General features: G+C 36.6%; 3 protein-coding genes and 2 pseudogenes across 8 annotated transcripts; 3 read left to right on the top strand and 2 right to left on the bottom strand.

The window, feature by feature from the left end:
- Positions 1 to 1,002: 1,002 nt before the first annotated feature.
- On the bottom strand, positions 1,003 to 5,271 carry LOC137721157 (pectinesterase 2-like; annotated as a pseudogene).
- A 224-nt stretch (positions 5,272 to 5,495) lies between these two features.
- On the bottom strand, positions 5,496 to 7,582 carry LOC137720936 (putative pectinesterase/pectinesterase inhibitor 59). Its single transcript, XM_068460056.2, has 2 exons — positions 6,629 to 7,582; positions 5,496 to 6,338 (listed from the first exon to the last, which is right to left on the bottom strand). Exons 1-2 carry the CDS (start codon positions 7,527 to 7,529, stop codon positions 5,644 to 5,646), a joined length of 1,596 nt encoding a protein of 531 aa, XP_068316157.1. The 5' UTR covers positions 7,530 to 7,582; the 3' UTR covers positions 5,496 to 5,643.
- A 5,321-nt stretch (positions 7,583 to 12,903) lies between these two features.
- Positions 12,904 to 15,927, top strand: LOC137720937 (endoglucanase 4-like). 6 transcript variants are annotated; one of them, XM_068460058.2, is made up of 7 exons: positions 12,904 to 13,116; positions 13,611 to 14,018; positions 14,106 to 14,198; positions 14,329 to 14,517; positions 14,611 to 14,722; positions 14,805 to 14,968; positions 15,601 to 15,927. In XM_068460058.2, exons 1-7 carry the CDS (start codon positions 12,904 to 12,906, stop codon positions 15,925 to 15,927), a joined length of 1,506 nt encoding a protein of 501 aa, XP_068316159.2. The 6 variants fall into 6 exon arrangements, with proteins under 6 accessions (XP_068316159.2, XP_088548986.1, XP_068316160.2 ...); XM_088692860.1 differs by lacking the exon at positions 12,904 to 13,116 and having other exon boundaries at positions 13,636 to 14,018; positions 14,329 to 14,425; positions 14,468 to 14,517; XM_068460059.2 differs by lacking the exon at positions 12,904 to 13,116 and having other exon boundaries at positions 13,636 to 14,018; positions 14,329 to 14,437; positions 14,468 to 14,525; positions 14,616 to 14,722.
- Positions 15,928 to 16,865: 938 nt separating this feature from the next.
- On the top strand, positions 16,866 to 19,277 carry LOC137721156 (endoglucanase 1-like; annotated as a pseudogene).
- Positions 19,278 to 19,977: 700 nt separating this feature from the next.
- Positions 19,978 to 21,895, top strand: LOC137721573 (uncharacterized). Its single transcript, XM_088692887.1, is given in 6 exon segments — positions 19,978 to 20,099; positions 20,250 to 20,305; positions 21,038 to 21,161; positions 21,236 to 21,345; positions 21,468 to 21,537; positions 21,619 to 21,895. Coding segments are annotated over 6 exon segments (522 nt in total). The 5' UTR covers positions 19,978 to 20,017; the 3' UTR covers positions 21,699 to 21,895.
- Positions 21,896 to 22,794: the final 899 nt, after the last annotated feature.

Raw genomic sequence — 22,794 nt, 5'->3', positions numbered from 1 at the left:
GTAAAATAATAATATTACGTGATTGTGTTTTTTTTTTTGAACAAAAGATATTATTTAAACTGAGGGAAGATGAATGTTTGTTGGAACAACAAGCACAAGATAGGGGCGAAATTTTGTCTTTAAGACATTGCATTTATGCAAACTTCAATCTCCAAGTTTGTCAGTTTTTCTTACTTTTTGTCTAGTTTTATTTTATTTTATTCTTATACATAATTGATGTTGCGATTTCTTTATGATTATTGTCATTCAAATTCTTTTATTATTCTCATACTTTCTAATATTGCTCCAACAATGTCGAGTTTCTATCCATGCATGAGTTCGAAACTCTTCATTCCCTAAATTATTGCAATAGTTTCAGACTCTCTCGTTCTCCTAATATTTTTATTTTTTATTTTAAAAATGAGTACCTTACCCACTCAAACCCAAATGGGTGTTGTTACTTTTAGGTTTCAGTTGCATTTAGGACTTTTCTCATTGTGAAGGGTGTTGATTTAATCACTCTTACTTTCTCCTTCTCGACTCAGTCTCATTTGATTGTTGCTTCGTTGCTGTGAACTTTTGCTGCTGATGTAACCAGGAAATAAAAGAAACTCAGGATCACATTTTAATTTTTCAAGAATGAAATCCTTATTTCCATTAAGTAATTGTCGATACAATAATCAAAGAACAAATGAAAAAATTATTGTCAAATAAATAGCTTAGATACATAATTATACAAGTTACAACAATGGCACAGTTCATGCAATGGTATGATCAGTTGTTATGATCAAAGGCGAGCAGTGTTATGATCGAAGGTATGATCAGTTGTTATGATCAAAGGCCAGCAGTGAACAGTTGTTATGAACAGTTCATGCAAGGGTATGATCAGTTGTTATGATCAAAGGCAGCAGTGAATAATAGCAGGCGGCCATGAGCTTCCAGCAATGAAATTATCCACAGTAAACTTCGATGCTTCTGATGAACTAGTTATAACTCGATAACCACCCCCACTTGACCCTGTCACTAGTAAGTGCACCTGAATGGCACATTTGTTGCTGGCAGCTCCAGCAATGAAATTATCCACAGTAAACTTCAATGCTTCTGATGAACTAGTTATAACTCGAAAACCACCCCACTTGACCCTGCCACTAGTAAGTGCACCCGGTCCAATGTTCTTGTACTCACGATAATACAATGTCTTCAAAGAAAAATCACCGCTCCACTAGAGCCACCCAGCTGGGTCAACCAGGGTGTCTAGAAAAGATTGCATAAAAACTGTGCGTGAACACTCCTTCCATCGTCTACCCAAGAATGTCTTGACGATTCAAAGTTCGGTGCCGCCATGACACGGGAGTCGTGGATAGAAATGCCAGTGTTCTGGTTCGGGTCCGTTCGGCCCTGGGCTGTGATTGTGTTCTGTGGACCACTCATGGGCTTTCTTGCTTAGATCATGCAGTTTTGTAGAACCACCACAGCATTGCCAAAGATGAAGTCAACGGTGCGGTAGACGTAGCATTCTCTGTAGAACTGTCGTTGGGAGAGGGTGTAGACTGTAGAGGGTGTCTTGGTAGCCTTCGAACTTGCAACGATAGAAAACTGAGAGGTCGGCGCCTGATCGGAGGGCTACTTCTTGATGGTTCTCTGGACCAGCTGTGTTGTGGAATGTTATGCCACAAGCGATGAAGCCTTCACCAGTTACCGCTGTAATTACACCCCCCAAAAATTAAATTCAAGAATTAGAAAATATGAATTTTTAATATTATATTTTTTTGGTTTCAAATCTTTTAAGATGGACTATGTATATCGTTCAAGGGGAACATATATATGGTAGTAGTTAAGTTCTAAGTTTATATGTCTGCTCCTAGAAGATTTTGTTTTTGACTTTGTTATTTGTTTGTTCATATCATTGAATAATACATAAATTAAACGTTATAAATTTAAAAATAAAGTTTATACTAACTAAAAATCAACAGTTCACCACATCATTTGTGCTCTATTGAGACAATTTCAGTGGCACATACATTTTGACATTTGAGAAGACTAGTGATTTGATAGAGAGAGAGAGGCATGACTCACCAACAGTTGCAGCCTTGAAAGTTGTAGAACCTCCAACAAACACTACGGCAGCTGGGGATAATAGTATACCTCATTCCATCACCCAGCAGAGATAAATGTTCTTTAACTTAATCTCAAGGTTCTCCTTGTAAACCCTTCTCTTCACATGTATCACAAACCTCTTACTCCCACTCCTTGCCGCCGCAGCATCCAAAGCGGCTTTGATAGTCTTATAGTTCCCGACCCGTCTTGAGCGACCACTACGTCCACTGAGACCGTCAACTACAACACTTTCCTATCCCCAGGGGAAACCCAACTAGGATAACCCTCTGAGTACAAATTTGTCGCAGGTGGAACATTTGAGGAATAACCAAGTGACGAAGTGTTACTTATCAGCTTGGACACTTTATTGGACATAAGTGGAAACACAAAGTCCGAAACCCCAAGCTCCACGAATCCAGCCCGACATGTGTCGATGTTCGTAAGGGCAGTGCTGAGCCAAGTTTGCGTGCATATATAGTCGGTGCATTTGGCAGGGTCTACGGTTTGGTTGAGGAGTTTGATGGTTTCCTCATAGAGGTTCATGCAGTCAGCCCATGCAGCTCTTTCTTTCTTGTTTCTACACTTTTGCCCCAGCCACTTGTTGTGACTTTGTGCTTTGAGTGCTCTTTCTTGAAGTTGGATAGTTGTATGGGGATAGAGAGAGATTTTTGGTCTTGGATCATGTGTATTTGCAAGTTTCAGGGTGGGGGGGGGGGGGGGTTTGCACCATGAATCTATGCCGGTGTGGAGAATGTTTGAAAGGGCTGGTTAGAAGAATAAAGCAAAGGAGACACATAGGATGAATGGACTGAGCTTTGTTGCCATTGATGAGCTTCTTAGCTCGTTTGGCTAGGGTTTGTGAGGGTTTTGTGTTTGGTGATAAGAAGTTGCTTATATATATAGGGGCGATTGGAGAAATGAAAAATGGGGTGTGGTGGTGACAGCTAGGGTATAGTTTGAACATGGAAGATGATAGAGACAGTCAGATAATTTAAATCCAAAATAATAAGACGAAAGATTCTCAATCCTTGTCTTATTAATCAGTGCTAAATAAACTATGATACTCTTGCTTAGCCAAGGATGAAATAATGTGATTAGAACAAGTATGTATTTGAACTTGTCAACATGACCGCATGTCATATATAGATATAGTTGATTATTTAATTAGAAACACTCGGCTTGTAATTTAATTTGCGTAACATTCTCTTCAACCAAACACACAGATGATGGATAATGGTGGTCATGGATCGTTTTAAGACGTGTGGTAGTACTTTCCTTAATTCACTTAACTCATACTATTTTGACAAGCTGGGGAATATGATATGTATCTGAATATACTGAAACTGATAGAATTGAAGCGTCCTAATGGTTTCCTTTACTTGTTGGAATTGAGTATCTCATGAATTTTTCGAACACATATTGAGTCCAACATGAATTTCTACTAAATTATGAAAAATAAAGAATTATCTACTAATTAATTTAAGTGGCCAACATAAAAGTTCAGATAATGGGTGATGTTGGAGAGACCGTTTGCTTAAGCTATATTTTGTTAATCACATCATGTTACGGTTAACGGTTGGAATCATTTTTCAATAATTTAAATAAAGAATTCAACTGTTAACCACCACATAATGTTGTTTACAAAATATAATCTAAACAGATGATCTCTCTTGAATTTTTCTTAAAAAATTATTAGGCTCCTAAATTTCACTTATTTCTAACTAATGGTAATACCATGCCATCTGTTAATACATGGGCCATTGGCATGCAATATCTAGCTGCAAATCTGACTATTATTTTAGGTTGTTGACTTTGAAGTCTGAACAGTTTAAGCAGCGCCAATTTAGAACGCGTTGAGCATAAATTCGAATAAGGTAAAAGAAGTATTGAACAATGCAATTTCACATTCAGAAATTTGACAACAAAACTTATATTGAACGGCTGCATCGCCAAGACAATATGTGAAAAACTCAATACTTCCTAAATTGTGCAAGTGATTAATTTAAGACAGTGCTAGTGTAATTAGTAGCAGAACACTTTCTCGACTTTAAGTATTAATAGGTATTAAGTGATGTGTCACTATCTGATGCTTTGGTTTTATATAGCAAGGAAGATTAACATATGACATTATCTGGTGTAATGAGCTATTACAGTTTTGTTAAGAATTGTTAGTAGGTTGTTATGTTGATAAGTGATTGAGATATATCTAGCTGAAGGAAGAGCTGTAGTATCAAATTTTTTTTTTTTTTAACAAACGATATTATTTACACTAAGGGGGTGAGGGAGTTGCTAAGCCTCACAATGGGTTAGCAATAATGTAGTTCAACTTCAAACTCGCCTTTAACGAGAATCGAACCTAAGACTTCTCACTTACAAGTGAAGAGGAATACCACTAGAGGTTTCAAGTTTCTCTCTCTTATTTCTCTCTAGTTCTTCGTCTTTCTTAATCCTTCATTGTTCTTTGATTTTTCCATTAGCTGGACTATAATTGTATCCATAACTGTATACATTGCTTTGCAGTATTTTCTTAGACTTGACTTTCTAACTAATACCATTCTGTTTAATTAATTTATTCATCCGCCAGAATGCATTCTGTTACATATTAATCGTACTATTTGAACAAATAGTTCGTTCCCAGCAGCCAAATTTTGTTCCATGGATAACAATATATATTATTTAAAATCTACACTGCTGGTGCTAAACGAATGAGCAATATCCATATATCGAATTATCAATTGATTAAAGTAAAATATTCATAAATTAAGAAAATTATCCTAATTAAGCCGTCGTCAAGTACGAAGCCAATCTTTCTTAATGTGGCCGCAAGGTTGGTACAACTTACAACACATACTCAAATCGGTATAAATAGTAGTAATGCAGTAGTCTTCCAACATCTACCCAAAAAAATAAAAAATAAAGTCTCACAATGGGTTACCAATAATTTGGTTCAAATTCGATCTTGACGAGAATTGTAATGAAATTGATGTTCCACCATAAAACCAACTGGCCATATGGGAGTAGTCCAAGATCATATAAGCACATAACAAATCTTGTTCCTCACCAATGTGGGACAACTCTCAACACGCCCCCACACGTGTGGCGGATTTTCAAGCCTACACGTGGACAACAATTGGGTGACGTGGAGCGCGTGTAGCCGTTGGGCTTCACACTTGGATAACCTTGCTTTGATACCATGATGAAAGTGAGGTTCTACCATAAAACCAATTAGCCATATGGGGAGTAGCCAAAGATCATATAAGCACATAGCAAACCTTGCCCCTCACCAATGTGGGACAACTCTCAACAAATCGAACCTAAGACCTTTCATTTACAAATGAAGAGAAATACCACTAGACCATAGTACTAAATGACAATTGATATTTTTCTGCCAGAGACCTTTGTTAGCTTAGTTCTATGAATTAAACTGATTAATCGGTAATATTCATTCCTTGTGAAAATGTATCATATGTACAAAAGTCCAAAACCAAATTACATTCAGTAAATGCAAATAATTTTCTTTTCCAAACAAACACAATAAGTTGACAAGTACAACATTATGGGCATTGATCATAGACCCGTCGTGAATGGCACACCGGTGGCGGGCAACCACGACCGACCGGCAATAAGGTTACCGGCGGTGAACATAGACGCCACATTTGGACTGGTGATGGCATGAAAACCAGGCCATTTCACTCTATACCTAGTAGAAGAGGCAGGTCCAAAGTTCTTATACTCCCCATAATACAAAGTACTAAGGGCAAAATTACTTCTTTGCCACTGCAACCAGCCCGCCGGATTTATCAAACTGTCGAGATAACATTTCATAAAGACAACCCTAGAGTACTGCATCCACGGCCGGCCCAAATATGTTTTGTAAGAACTGGCCACGGGCTTTAGGTCAGCGGCTGCCAGTACCTGAGAATTGTGGATCGAAATTGCTGTGTTTTGAAACGGGTCGTTTCGACCTTGGGCTGTGATGACGTTCACTTGGCCCCACAATGGTTTTCTTACATAAATAATACAATTTTGGAAAACTGCAGCTGCGTTCCCAAATATGAAGTCTATGGTGCCAAAGATGTAGCATTCTCTGTAGAACTGGCGCTGGGAGTGGACCATGAGGGTGTCTTGGTAGCCCTGGAAGGCGCATCGGTAGAAGACTGAGAGGTCGGATGCCGACATGAGAGCCACGGCTTGGCCCTTTAGCGGTCCGGCGGTGTTTCTAAATGTGATGCCACGAGCAATGAATCCTGGACCGTTTATACCTAAAGAAAATATTTTGTAATGAAAAACCAATTAAAAATATAAAAGTTTACCTTTGGTCCGTATAGTTTGGGAGAAATTTCATTTTACTTCATGTAATTTCAATTGTGGCCACTGTTTAACTCTTAAATTACTTAATGGACAGTGGAAATTAGACGGACCAAATTAGAACCTCGCAGAAGTACAAGAACCACAATTATAAATAGGCCAAAAGTTAAGTACTCAAACTTAAGAAAAAATTAGATCGAATTTAGCAGATAATTAGAGATGGAGAGAAATTATGTGTACACACCAGCGGTTGCAGAATTATAGGTTGTGTAACCTCCACTGACACTTCGGCTAGATGTGATTACTGTATATCTAATGCCAGCACCAACCAACATGATTTTACTGTTAGTGTTGCTAACTTGAATGTTCTCTGTGTAGACACCTTTCTTCACATAGATTATAAACTTGCTCTGAACTCTTCTCCTCGCGGCTGCATCTAAGGCGGCTTGGACGGTCCGAAAATTCCCCGATCCATCTTTGGCCACCACAAGATTTGCCCTAATGTTTGCATTTTGCAATAACCTCCGGTCATGCTTCGACACCCAATTTGGAAACTTTTCGCTCTCATTGTAACTTTCTTCCGTGCCTAAAAGTTGGGAACCAATTGCCAAACTGTTGCTAATGAGCTCCGACACATTGTTATTGGACGTGTAAATCGGCGTTATGAAGTTCGTAACGTTCAGTTCCAAAGACCCGACTCGGCACGTTTCAATGTTGGTGAGAGCAGCGCTAAGCCAAGTTTGCGCATCAAAATTGGAACAATTGAGTTTGGTGCCTAAGCCTTCAAGTGTAACGTTGAGCTGGCTGACGGTGTTATGGAAAAGTTTCAAGCAATCGGCCCACGCGGCTTTTTCTTTATCGTTTTGGCAGTTTTGGCCATACTGGGAAGTGTATGTTATGGCACTGAGAGCTCTCTCCAAGGCTACTTGAACCAGCATTTTTCGGAACTCGGAGGTGTGTTTCGGACGGAAGTGGTGGCGGCTATTCGACATGCAGTAGTTGCATGGCTTGGGGTGAGGGGTTTTTTTACACCACGTACGTATACGGCTAGAGTGGCGGTGGTGACTTCTGGCTACGGTTGTGTGGAAGAACAAAGAGAAGAATATGAGTATTGAGAGAAGTGGTAGACTTACCTTCATGACCATGTTTGATGAGCAATGAGATTAACAAGGTGGGGTTGTTGAGGGTTGTGAGGGTCATATCTTTTAAGGTGTTCTCTTTTATGTAGGTAGGAGAAGGAAGAGACGGGGTAGAGATAGGCTGGCTTGTTTGACACATATAAAAGATTGCAAGATGTGTGTAAATGCATCATGAGTAAGATCGCATCGCAAGGTATACCATGTTGACTTTACTTAGAATTGTGTGCAATTCACAATATAATACTCTTAATTTCTTTTAAATACTTCACGGATGATGTAACATGCATGTTAAGTACATATATAAAGTCATCAAAAAATAAATAAAATACATATATTGGATCTTAGCATTAATGAGAAGTATAGATATGTAAATATGTTTTGTTTATATGTACTTCTCATTAATGCTAAGATCTAATATATGTTATATATATATACACACATATATACCTAAAAAACTAAAACCATAGCCGTGTAGGGAGAACCAAATAAAACCCTCGTTTGTTGTTGGCTCCTGCCTTTGGTTTTGGGATCGGCGACAACCCTTGAACAAATCCTTCTTGGTCTCTTCTTTCGCTCTCCTTCCTCTTGTTTTTGTTTTTGGTGTTGAATTGTAAAAATTATAGTTGTCAAGAAAATTGTCGTGTTTTGCCTAACCACACAACGAACACACGATTTTTGTTCCACATGGCACTTTAGATATGGATTTAGAGTTGCAAGACGCTAAAGCTGTCATATTGTGCTTGGTTAGGGTTTAGCCAGTACATAACTATGGCTCTCTTTGAGATGTCATGAGGATGTCGAGTGGCGACATTGTTTTGTCATTTTTAGTTTTGAATGTGTTTAATAATTTCCAAAAACTCACAAGGAGTTTGCTACTTCCTCCCCCCCCCCCCCACCAAATATAATAGGATAATCTACACTAAATTCATCTAAGCTAGAGGGGAGGGAAAATCAAATACAGGACCTCAGGTGCAAAGGCGAATGCTTTAGCCAACTGAGCTACAAACCATTTGTAGAGTTTTCTGGTTTTGATTTGTCTTTTCATGAAAGTTTCTTTATTTTCAATTTTCCTCTTGGTGTGTTGGCTCTCTTTCCAATCTGATCTAGGGGTGGAGCAATTCGATTTGATAAATCTACCTCATCTAGTGTTAGAGGTTCATGATGCATGGTGATTAGGTCGTACTCTCTATCCCACTACAATTTTAAGAGTTTACTTGTTCTCACATGCTCTCGTGTAACATGATATTTAAAAATTTTATTATTTTTTTGTAATCTTGCGATTTTCGGTAAGCACAACTTTTGACTAAGTTCTTGAAGTCTACTTATGGCTTTACAACTGGTCATGCTCTTGTAATATTTTTTAGATATAATTTGTCAGGACCTTTTGAGGCTAAATTCTTCATATATTTTGTATTTTGTTGAAATTTGGAGGATATATAATGCTTTTTTCTTTCTTATTTTTTAGAAAGTAATTATATTTGTATGAATGTTTTTCAAAACATTTCACATGGATTTTTCATTACGCTGAGTTTTATGAAAACTCATGCTTAATCAATAATTAAATTAATTTTTTTTTCAAAAAATAAAAAAATAAAAAAACACAATACAACTTAATAGTGGAATGATATAATTAACATGTCAAATTATGAGGTAATATTTCTTGTATTTATAAGGAAAAGTTAGGCATGAAACAGAAAACGTGATTGGTCATGATTTGCTTAAATTCCTCAACTAATTATCAACGGTTTAGGAACTAGAACCAAGATGACTAAGAATATCAAATGTAGGTGTAGACTGTGTAAAAAATTATATGAAAATATGCCTAATTGGCGACATACTAGTGATCGATTGGTGTGACTTTTGCAAGTTCCCATTTGAGTCACCGATTGAAAAGAATATATAACATGCTTCGTACGGATTCCATGCAGCACAATATTAGATTAGATTATGATAGGTAATATATAATTATAGTTATACATACATACATACATATATATATACATACATACATATATATATATATGTACATATATATATATACATATATATATATATGTATATATATATATATGTATATATATATATATATATATATATATATATATATGGTTGAGTAAATTGATCCTTTCAGATAATGTACATCGAAAGTAACAGTTTCTTAAACGAAACGAGTCATGTTCTTGGTATACTCAATGTCCAAAGTCCTGCCCTTAAGTTTAGGGTAACCCCATGTGACCTTTTAATTAGTTTCTGAAGTAAGCATGCAAAACCATCTTCTTCTTTATTTTTCAATTAATTGAGTTTTCCCTTTTCTTAATCCATAACCCATTTTAAGACTTCTAAGCTTACATTTTACAAGGAAATATAACATCTGTTGAGTTATGTGTAATCCGTTTAACAATTTAACCATTAACGTTACTGTTTGTCAAAAAAAAAAAAATTATGTCCAATCATAAGTCTCGAAGAGATATTGCATACCAAAGTTTGCATGATTGACTTGCATAATTTTATATTTTTCGTCAACTTAAACTTAATAGTCCCCTTAGTTTATCTAGGGTTCACTTTCGTCCCCCTAGTTTGTCCTCGTAGTTTCATTTCGTTATCATCAATCATCATTAGTCCAATTTATCAAATGAGGCAAAATTCCTTCCAAGTTGAATTATTTTCAAATCATAAGATGTGCACAAAAATGTATAGGAAATCAACTTAACTAAGATATTGGACTTAATAGTGAAAACTGAGTGAAACTATAAGGACGAAACACAAGTGAAAAAAACCTACATGGACAAAAGTGACAATCTAAATAAATTGCGAGACCTATCACTACAATTTAACTATAAATGTTTGATCTTTGACATGAAAGCTCTTAGAGAAAAACACGTGAAGTGCAATATTTTAACAACACTAGACTGACCTTATAATTAATGTGAGGAGGGCACTAAAAGAATTTTCACAACTAAGAATAAACTAGAGCATGCCAAATGATAAGATCTCTCTCTCTCTCTCTCTCTCTCTCTCTCTCTCTCTCTCTCCATACAAGCACTCAAAGTGTTTTTGTATAAAATTTACATGTTTTTTCAAATTCACGATAAGTTTTTAAGTTTGAATGTTCTTATCTAGTTGGGCTCTCTTTCAACTTGAGCAATTCATAAATGATTTAACAAAGTCGGCCCATTAGAACAAAAAGAAATTGGGCCAGACCCACCCCTTAGTGAAAGGGCTTGCCATTTGTTTGTTCAATTCAAACGATGGTTTTCCCGTCAACATATCAATCAGTTTCATGCAAGATTGATAGAAATACAACATATGCTTCAAACTTTAAGAAACAAACATAAATAGGAAACATACAGATCTGATAAAAATGGGTTAATTGGCATTGCAGTTTACACCATAAGGTTGGGGTTATATACAAAATAAGTCACGATGTTTCAATTTTCGTTTTTTTACACCATATGGTTTTCGAATGTATTAACTTAACATCTTCGTCAATTTCACTGTCTAATTAGATGTTAAGTGCTCATATGACATAGACTTGACTCTCATTTTGAGAACTCGTTGACCGTTAGTTTCAATGTCTAGTGTTTTATGAAATTGACAGACAATGGGTGCTTAAAATGTAGGCCTACTATATGTCACATTAGCACCTAACGTCTAATTAGGCAACGAAATTGACAAAGACGTTAAATTTGTGCAATTTAAAATTTATGTGGTGTACAATGCAAAAACTGAAATCTCATGCCTCATATGGCAAATAGCCAAACCTTTTGGTATAAAATGCAGTTAACCTAAAACAAAAAAAAACAGAATAGAGGAACAAATTGTTCAAATAAGCACCAAGCAAATCATCTAATTAGGTACCCGAAACTAAAGTTTTATCGTATCCAAAGTAGAGTTCTATTAATATTTGTAAACAATACAAATATTGTACCTCAAACGGAGCCTAAATTAATTTAGCCAAATTGTAAGCACAAAGACTAAATTGACCAAACGAGTAAAACACATAGACTAGTGGTCGATTGTAGTTTAAGGTTTAATTTGTTTAAACCAAATGGGCGTATATTTACTACTCACTGAAGCAATCGTGGAGTCTATAGTAGTGTTGCTGCCACCTTAAGTAAAGTGTGTTTACATATACGGTGGCTTCAAAAATCATTTCCTGCAGGTTCATGCTTTTGGTTTTTGGGAAAGAAAAATTCTTTAATTCTTTCTTAAAAACCTTCATCTTCCCTTAAAATACAATTCCACAAAAGAAAATCTTAATTAGATTGTTAATTAATTAACTTCTTGGTTGGAACGTCATTAGATTACATGGATACAATACTGCCTTAAATTACATGCCTACATGGAACGTTATTAATCAATATTAAGATAAGAACATAAATTTACTCCTATATAATAATAATTGGATTTCCTTAAAAACAATTTACGTCTCACATTGACATTGTCATCAATGAGGTTGCCATTCAAACTCTCTGGCATTTGAGTGTCCTTTTCTTTTCTTTTTTAATAGGAAAACTAATGAAAAGGACTTGAAAACTTTGAGTTTTAACGATAAGGACAAAATAAAGGGTAAAATGAATAGTACTAGGTTTAATTTTTTAGTGTAAAAATGTGATTTTTCGTTAAAGTGAATAGTACCGTGGGCTTTTCGTTAAAACTCCTTTTTTTTTTTTTCCTTTTTTATTTATACAACCTATATTGGGGAGGGGAAAATCGGACTTGAGGCTTCGGATGTAATTATAAATGTTCTTAACCATACAGTACAAGCACTTTGGTTGTGTACATATCTTTTTCATCTTCTTTTTTAACACAAACAATATTAAAGAAAAAAAATTCAAACATAGAAGTTGGAGTGACCGCTATGGACTTCATAGCAACAATCCCCTTTTGAGTGTGTGTGAAATGAAGTAAAAATGTATAAGAAACATTCCATATGGTCAAAGAAGTTAGAAGTATAATCCAAAGTGTAGGGATACAATACACAAATACATTGAAACTAACAAATATAATGCTACACAATCTACATGATTCATTCACCGCCTCAATCGGAGGCTGCGGAAGTGCCTCCCTTCGTTACATAGTTCGATTGTGTGATTTGTCAACTACCTCTCTCTCTCTCTCTGTGCAGTCATTCAAACTATTTTCTCCTTTTCCCCTTTAATTTCTTGGTAAGGGATAGAAAGTCACGCTTCCATCCCAAGTGATCGGCAGACATCGTACACTCTTGCTGTTTCTTCATTTATCTCTATCAATATTTTTACGCCCTAGATATTTTTCTCAACATATAAATATAGAGCGTGTCACAACTCACAAGTTACAAACTTGCGAGTACAAGGAAATAGTAGTGGGGTTTCGAAGAGACAGATATTGAAGAAAAAAAATGTCTGCGCTTCACAAGATGGTGGGCTTAGTGGGGGCGATTATGGTGGCGATGGTGATGACGGTGGCGTCTTCTTCTTCAGCTCATGATTATGGAGATGCTTTGACCAAGAGCATTTTGTTCTTTGAAGGTCAGCGGTCCGGCAAGTTACCTTCTTCTCAGAGAATGACTTGGAGGAAGGATTCCGCTCTTCGCGAGGGCTTCGAGATTGGCGTAAGTGTCTCCACTCGATCTCTTTGAATTTGGATAGAACATGATACTGCTAATTAGACTTTACAGATTCTTAATTATTACCCAAATCATGATTAGGAAAAAAAATTTGAAGTTGCTTTCATCAAATTTTTCTCTTTGCCTTTTCATGTGCGAGAATGGTTAAAGAACGAAAATTTGGCAAGATTGCATGGTATTTATTTCATCAATCACACGCTAATGGGAAAAAAGTTGAAACGGTACACTATTACGTACTTATAGGAGAAAAAGTATTTGACAAATGTGACTAACACTTCTGGAGAAAAAGAACTTGCATTGCTTCACATTTTCTCTTTATAAAACATGTGAATTATGAACTTAATTATGACCTCACAATTAGTAATTTTGGTTATTTAATCCATTTCTGTAGCAATTGGTGGAATGGCTTTCCTGACGTTTTTAGCTATCAAGGGCTTTTTTGTGTGTATGGACTAACCATTTGTTTTTTGTGTGATCAGGTAGATTTAGTAGGAGGTTACTACGATGCCGGAGACAACGTGAAGTTCAACTTTCCGATGGCATTCTCCACAACAATGCTGGCATGGAGCGTTTTAGAGTTCGGGAAGGACATGAGCTTGGACTTGCCGCATGCCCTCGACGCGATTCGATGGGCAACCGACTACTTCCTAAAAGCCACTAGCATTCCTGGCTTTGTCTTTGTCCAAGTTGGCGACCCTTATGGTGATCACAACTGCTGGGAGAGGCCGGAGGACATGGACACCCTGAGGACCCCCTTTGCCGTGAGCAAACAGTTCCCGGGGTCCGAAGTTTCCGCTGAGATTGCGGCAGCTCTTGCAGCTTCTTCCATGGTGTTTAGGCAGATTGATAGAGGGTACTCCGCCAGGCTTCTCAAAAGGGCTAAAATGGTACTAAATTTCACGAGATTAATAATTGTGATTAATTAATAATTATGTGAAACTTGATTGATACGTTATACTCTGTGCATGGGCTAGGTTTTTGATTTTGCAGATAAATATCAGGGCTCCTATAATGACAGCCTTGGACCGTGGGTCTGCCCATTTTATTGCGATTTTAGTGGCTACGAGGTATGAAGAGAACAATAATTTGCTCCTTACATTCTAACTTAGTGGTATATTACAAACTGACACGTACTAAAATGAGGTTAAAAAAATATGCAGTTAAACTATGATTTGTTTGACAATCTCTAATGTTTAGGATGAATTGATATGGGGAGCAGCATGGTTGTTCAAGGCAACTAAGCAAATCAACTACTGGAACTATATGTTGCAAAACATGCCCAAGTTGGACAGCGGTAACACAAATGGTGTCTCATGGGTTGGTGGAAGGTTTGCAGAATTCGGATGGGATTCGAAGCATGCAGGCATCAACGTACTCGTTTCCCAGGTAATGAAGTACTTAAATTTCCCTCCTTCTCTTCTAATTAAACATATTGTCTAATACAAGATCGATTTGGTCCAATGCATGTTTTCGCGACAGTTAAGCATGTCTACCATCAGTACGGAGTCTCTTCCTTTCATTTCAAATGCAGATAGGTTCATATGCACCTTGCTGCCTGAATCACCAACCCTGTCTGTCTCATATTCTCCAGGTAGCTACTTCTTTAATCAGTGAATATATAATCACCATTCATATTACTGTTGGTCATTAATGTGGATTAATTAATTAATTAGGTGGGCTTTTGTTTAAACCTGGAGGAAGCAATCTGCAGCATGCAACAACTCTGTCATTTCTTCTAGTTGTCTATGCTCGTTATTTGAATCAAGCCAAGAGAGCAGTCCGTTGTGGCGATGTTGTTGCCAGTCCTGCTAGACTTGTACAACTTGCTAAAGGCCAGGTACATATTTGCTACATTGTCATCTTGGTATATATTTACTTTTTGATTAAGTTGTAGTTAAAGACTCTCGAATTATATATTTGCCCGAATCTCACTTTGGCTCTAAATTCAATATTTTTATTTTATATTTTTCACATTTTTTACATCGTGTCACTTTAGTCGTTCCATCAAAATATGTTTAGTTTTTCTATCATTTGTAGGGGCAAAAATGTCTAAGCATATTATATATACTTACCAAGTCTCTCACCCTCCATTTTTCTTCTCTCATTGATTCAAAATTTAAGTCTTAACTTCAAATTGGGATGTAAATGTGCCATTGCAAATTTGCAATGGAATAGAAGAGAATAGGGAGTTGGAGGTTAGGGAAGCATTCGTCATTTTATATACAATGTGGTTGGCCATATTTACACCTAAGTTTTGACAGATTAGCAAATGAACTTTTAACGACTAAAGTATAAATCTTTTAAATCTATATAGAATCCAAAAAATAATAATTCGTAGACCAAAGCGAGAATCAATTAATAATTAAGGGACTATGATTTCAATTTAAGCTTTACTATATATTCAAAAGATTGTACAATTGGGATACTTATTAATTTATATAAATTTGGACCGACGGTTATTGGATGCAGGCTGATTACATATTAGGAAGTAATCCATTGAGCATGTCATATATGGTGGGATATGGTGAAAAATTCCCTCAAAACATTCACCATCGCGGGTCGTCTTTACCGTCACTTGATCAGCACCCAGAACAGATTGACTGCAAAGGTGGAAACGATTACCTTTACAGCGAGAACCCTAATCCGAATTTGCTAATTGGAGCTATTGTTGGCGGACCAGATATCAAAGATGCATATGCTGATTCTCGAGAGGATTTTGTACACTCCGAGCCAACCACATACATCAATGCACCTTTTGTCGGGGTCTTGGCTTACTTCAAATCTCAATCATCCTAGCTTATAGTTAGCTTAATTATAGCTCGTAATTATTTTCTTCATCCTCTCTCTTACAAATTATTGATCTTATGTTTACATCTTGCAACTGCAAGGAAAAAGAAGAAGAGTTGATTAGAAATGTAAGACTTGTGCAAAAATGTGAAATATGTCACTAACCTTTTGGCCGGCGTCATTAACCCTAATTATATAACGAAAATTAACTTGAACTTTCGGTGGATCAAAGTCGATCGTTTGATCTGCATTTCATACAAAACTTCACGACATGTCACAAACTAGAAAATACTAATTGTTAGTACCATAATTTGGACTCAATTTGGCCACATAAATACTAATTATACATGACTTGTGACGTTCTTGTATTTGTCTGGTTTTACAATCCTGTTCAACTTTGTGTATCAACATTAATTAAAGATAAAAACTTAATGATTGAGTTGCCAGACATTTACATGTTTACGTGGCCGCGAAAAAACAATCCCCGAAAAAAGGAACTTAGTTTTTTCGGTTGCAGAAAAAGAATTTATTCAGTATAATCAAAATTACATGCATACCGGCAAAGGAAATAAAACAAATCCCTACTTGTTCTTGGCATAAACTTCCAGCCATATAGTGATATCCACCTCGGATTTTGGTAATTATGGAATGCACTAAACGTGACTTAATTTAAACATTGGAATATGGACAAGGAATTCCTAGTCAAGGTTTACGTACGTTTTGTTTTTCGCTAAGCACTGCAGATTCCTTAATCACTTATTTCGACCTTGCTTGATTGTATGAATTTACCATTACCAACCCCTCTGTGCCTTTGATTAATTGACAGAATTTTAATTACACCAACTTAATCAGTTACCTATTGTGGAGAAGGGACAACGATTGACCACTATATATTTGTAGCGATATATTGAACCCTACTTAAACAGATAATTATAACCAAAAGAGAAATGAGGAACATATTCATGTCTAGTAATTCGCTTTTAATATTAGCATTAGGGAGTTTGGCAATGGTAGCAGCTGCACATTTTGACTATGCTGATGCCTTGTCGAAAAGCATTTTATTCTTTGAAGGGCAGAGGTCCGGAAAGTTACCGTCTTCCCAACGAATGACTTGGAGGAAGGATTCTGGCCTACACGATGGCTCCGATGTTCATGTGAGTCACCCAACCATGAAACTTAGTCCAGATTGGACAAGTTGCTGAATCGCAGCAATTTTATTTATAAACACCATACCACCATCACATGGTGTTACTAATCCATGTGTATGATTTAAGGCAATTATTTTGTTGTTTTCTTAGTTGTAGCATTTTCCTCAACTCTTGCTTACCGCTTGTGCTAAACCCTAGTTTCTTTGCGCATCACTTTTCAAAATTGTATCGTTAACAAAAATGTCCATAATTATTAATTAGTTGACTGGATATTCTAACACCAAGTTTCCCACAGACTGATCTGGTGGGGGGATACTATGATGCAGGCGACAACGTGAAGTTCAACTTTCCTATGGCCTTCACAACAACAATGTTGTCATGGAGTGTTCTAGAGTTTGGACGACTTATGGGGTCGGAGCTTCAACATACTTTGGAATCCATAAGATGGGGGACTGATTATATGCTCAAGGCCACAAGTGTTCCTGATTCTGTAGTCCGCGTAGTTGGTGACCCCCAATAGCGATCATAATTGTTGGGAAAGGCCACACCCCTCGAACCTCTTACGTTGCAAATAAAGGAAAGCCTGGCTCAGAAGTTTCGGTCGTAATTGCAGCTGCATTTGCAGCTTCTTCCGTGGTGTTTAAAGATTTGGACAAAGCATACTCCAATTCACTTCTAGATAGGGCTACCCAAGTATGCAACTGATGATCAGAAATTTTTTTTTTTTTGCTTTTGTATTTTACTTTAACATTTGGGTTAACAAATCTTTCTTTGTCGGATTAGGTATTTGAATTTTCAGATAAGTACGAAGGATCTTACAATGATAGTATTGGAGAAGGAGCATGCCCTTTTTACTGCAATTACAGTGGCTACACGGTACGTTACGTGTTACATCAATTGATACAAATTTAAAATTGGTAATTTTAGTATTGATGGCCTTAATTTCATTTTTCTAGGATATGATTATAATCCACGTATCCTTTTGTTTATTTTGTTTGACTATTTATATATAAGTGTATGTGTGTTGCAGGATGAATTGATTTGGGGAGCTTCATGGTTATACAAGGCAACCAAGGATCCTAATTATTGGAACTATGTCAAAAACAACATAAACTCTTTGGAGTCCAATGTTGTAATTAGAAATGTGAATGGGAATCCTGTTGCATCTGTAGGTGGTAGTTTCTCAGGTAATTAACTTTTAATTTTTAGTTTTAACACATCTTCTCTGCAATTTGATTGCTAATTAGAAGATTTCTTCTTTAATTATTTATTGTAGTGGGTAATGACTGATCCCTCCAGTTCTAATCCCTTCATCCCCAAAGCTGATCAGTTTGTATGCTCCATTTTGCCCGAATCAACGGCTCCCAAATCAGTCTCATATTCACCAGGTAGTTTTCTTTAGAACAAGTTTAAACAATATAATAAGGGTAAACCCTAGTCGACTAATATCTGACATGTTATTTTGACAAACGATGAGTCAAGATCACACATACAGAAAAATTATGAAGAATAAGCGTATTGTTACTTTCGCGCGCGCGCGCACACACACATATATCATCTAACAACGAAAGTTCTCTTGTTTCTGTTTTTGGCATCAGGGGGGCTGATGTTTAAATCCGAAGGAAGTAACCTACAACATGCAACGTCCATATCATTTCTTCTCATAGTCTATGCTCGCTATATGAAAGCTGCAAGCAAGGTTGTTGATTGTGGCAACAATGTTCATTTCACTCCAACTAGTCTAGTCAATATCGCTAGAACACAGGTACGTAGAGAGGAAACTGCCGTTTTGCTTCCTGATTACCTCGTGATTTTCAGCTTACATATTTAAATTTTGCAATGCAGGTTAATTATATACTAGGAAGCAACCCATCGGGGATGTCATACACGGTGGGATTTGGGCAAAACTATCCTAAGAAAATACACCACCGTGGTTCTGTGTTGCCAAGCATGGATCAGCACCCACAGCACATTGACTGCAACGCAGGATACTCGTATTTCCATGGCAATGATCCCAATCAAAACGACCTAACTGGTTCTGTTGTGAGAGGACCTGGTGGGGATGACAAGTACGAAGATTCAAGATTTGATGCTACAAAATTGGAGCCAACCACGTACATCAACGCACCTTTTGTTGGAGTATTGGCTTACTTCAAAGCTCTATACCACTGGAAAAAAAAAGTAGAAAATGTGATCTTGTATTTCAACTAAGTCTTTGACTTCGTAGTCCTCTTTTGGATCAAAGATTTGAGTCGCAACTCTATATCATATGTTAAATAAAGTTTCAATATTAATGTTACATTCACTTAAACTCATCCAAATATCCCAAAAAAAAAAAAGGATTTATATCCTCTAGTAGGTGCCTTTTTATGTTCTCTCAAATAAAACATGTTATTTTAAAGGCGAAGAAAGCTTATTGCCCTGATTCGGCCATAATTTTTACAACAGTTTAGCTGCTACAGAGACAAACAATTAATTTTAGTACAATAATTCTGTAAATTTTGGATACACTTTCTCTCCATCGTCGTTTCTATTGATGATCAATCTTTTTCTAGTAAAAACAAGATATATTAATCGAAGCAAATGAATTTTAACAATTTCTTAATCCAATCAAGATTTCTTTATATAAAGAAATTTAAGCTGAATTAATTTATAAAATTATAACGATTGAAATTAACACCAGGGATGTTATGAACATTGCCCTCAGTCAATAAAAGTCAAACGATCATAAGACTAATGAAAATCAAATTTAAAAAAAAAATTGTTATTAACATTTCAAAAATTTCATTTGACGTTCCGAACTTTTTATAATTAGAAAGAAAAATCATTTCTCCTAAGAAAATGAAAATGAAAAATAAGAGATTACAGAGTGGGTCCCCCTTTGATTTTCCAAAGGATTTTAACATCGAAAGTTCAAAACCTCTCTCAGTTCCAGATCCACGAAGACGAAGATGCAGCAAAGAAGACCGGCATCAGGGAGGCCTACTGGAACGGACGGCTCAGAGTTCAACTATCGCATGGTTGTTGACTCTCGTAAGCCCCAGATAATCTGCTCCTCCTTTTCCTTCCTGTTCCCTTTGGTTTCTATCACTTTCTCGGCAACCAAACAGATCTCTAGGTTCCTGAACTCTTTATACTATTTGATCTTTTCTAATATTTTGATTTGGGGTTATCTGATTTCAGGGTATCAGAAGGTAGCTAAAGGGAAATCTCGTCTCTACGCTCTTATTCTCACTCAGGTACTCAATTTCTCTCTCTCTCTGTTCCTCGTCAATGTTGGCCCTGTAATTTCTTGAAGCATTGGTTTTTTAAATAATAAATTATTGAAATTTCATTGCTCTAATTAAACGTGTTTATGTTATTTTCTGAAGTAGAAATCGTATTTAACTGGGTTAATGTGCATGAACTTTTCAAGTAATTAATTAGTGAATTTTGTTGTGTAAGAAACCTAATTGTGTTGGTAATATAATTAAATAGTTTGAGAATTTCAAGCAGAAATGAACAATCAATAGACAATACGAAGTAATTTATACGGTTCCTCTATTGTTCTATGTTCATAGGAAAAAAATGGCATGAGCTGATTGTTGTTGAACTGGATAGGTTGGTTTAGTGGATTTTTCTGTCCCTCAAAATGTAGCCGATGACGCACATAACCTTGCTATAGTTCGACTGGTAGTTACGCGGCAGAAACAAATCGGGTCACGTATCCTCTTATTTGGATTGTGTTAGATAGGTACCATCTGTATTTGGGGTCTCACAACAGATGCCTTGCAAAAGCAGGTTAAGTTCATACCGCCAACGCAAAACATTTTGGGTAGATTCTTTTGTGATGTACCTGGCATGTTGAAGGTTATGTCATGACTAAACCGGTTTTGGTGACTAGGTTAACATTTAGTTCTCCGGCAAATTGGATATGCGATGTATACTTAAAATAAACTGATTCTCTTATGATAGCATTTGCTCTGCTGCAGGCCATCCTTCAATTGGTAGGAGTCCTACACACTTTTCTATTGACATCAGATGAGGACGGTCCAGATGTGATTGCTATCTCATCTGTTGCTATTGGTTCTGTTTCTTTGATAATCGGGGAGTTGGGTAGGTTCTTTTTCTTTCACGTTACATAAGTTTTTGCATCTGTTCATATGCCACAACTTTCTGTTGTGCCAAAGGTCGAAAGCGCAGCCGAGTGTCTTTGTTGAAAGTGTACATGGTTGCATCATCTGTTGGAATACTTCTCTCCATTGCTTGTGTTGCTAATGGAAGTTTAACCTAGCGGTAAGTCAGTTCTTCATTTCCAACTGTTGAATATCACTTAGGAATTTGAAACCTTCATGATTGTTCGCCCTTTCTTGTTATTGTCTGAATTTCCTGACTGTTGTACTGTACGGAATCACTGGGTAGGTTTTGCAAAATTCAAGTAACTGGGAAACAAAGAAATTTGAACTTGTTGAGGCCACTCGCACTGTAATCGGTTAGTGTCTGTACTTTCTTCATGCGATGCTAATAGAATTAAAATGGCGAAAGTCTAATATGTATGTGTCAAATATGACAGCATTCCTGGTTCAAATATTTGCAATCAGCACAACGACTTCTCTCATCGGTAACATGTCTCCGCCAAAAAGAGCCTCGTAGCTGCTTCCTATAGCTACAATCATTCCAGTGATCTACAAGAATTTTTATTGTTCGTTTCTTTCAGGGTTCAAATTTTGTAATTCGAGGAAATTATGTAGAAACAAAAACAGTGATCGTAGGGAATGTTATTTGATCCATCAATAGAAATTGGGTGACATTTAATCTCGGCAGGAATGATGATACATGTTTTTTGTATTTATGCCAAGTTCGGAATAATTTTTAAGCGTCGGCGTTGGAGGGAACGATGATACATATTTTAATCTCTCTCTGCTAAAACTTTTGGATGATCCTGCTGAACCAAGATGCCGGCCGGAACTTTGAAGGACATTAACAATGTTTGCTGAACTAACCGAGTCATTGACTCGCCATTGCCCGTGAATCGGACAAGGTCGTCGATCATATTCAAATTTTTGAAGAAACACAATTCAAATGGGGGTTTTGGTTGTGACATTGATTTTGATACTCTCACTTTTCAATGTGAATGTCTGCTGCTATAGCTCATTTTCTTTTTAAATTATCATTATTAAGGGGAGGGGAAGTGTTCGAAATTATCACAATAATTTAAGAAAAGAAAGAGTTTCGAATCCTGCTCAACACCATCTAATAGAATATTAGACCACATACGATTTGGAGTTGCGATCTGAATCTTCCACTTGTGTTTGGACTTATGATTCACACATAAGCCACTTTATATTATAGTTATATGCACTGTTCTAAAAATCCCCGCCTAGCACCGCTTAGGCCCCCGCCTAGGCGCTAGACGGTTGGTCACCGTCTCGATTAATGCTTAGGTATTTGAAAATTAAGAAAGAGCGCCTGGAGCTGCTGAGGCGCCTGCCTAGACTGCCTAGGCGCCTGCCTAGACTGCCTAGGCGTCTGCCTAGCCCGTCTTGACCCGCCTAGGCTGCGACTCACTTAGACAAAAAATAGATAACTTTCATTTTGCATTTTATTTTTTTCAATAAATTGGAAGAGACTTGTTGAATGCTTAAATGAATACACATTATATGCATGTTCCCTAGGTTTTAATTATGTTCTAATACTTCATAATATATATGTCATTCTATTTTGTAGTTTAGAATGAAATTATATATAT

The sequence above is a fragment of the Pyrus communis genome, chromosome 1 (genome assembly GCF_041283825.1).
Source record: "Pyrus communis isolate YQ-2024b chromosome 1, ASM4128382v1, whole genome shotgun sequence".
Lineage (NCBI taxonomy): Eukaryota > Viridiplantae > Streptophyta > Magnoliopsida > Rosales > Rosaceae > Pyrus > Pyrus communis.
Note: the sequence above shows the minus strand (reverse complement) of the source record. Positions and strands in the feature narration are given on the sequence as shown.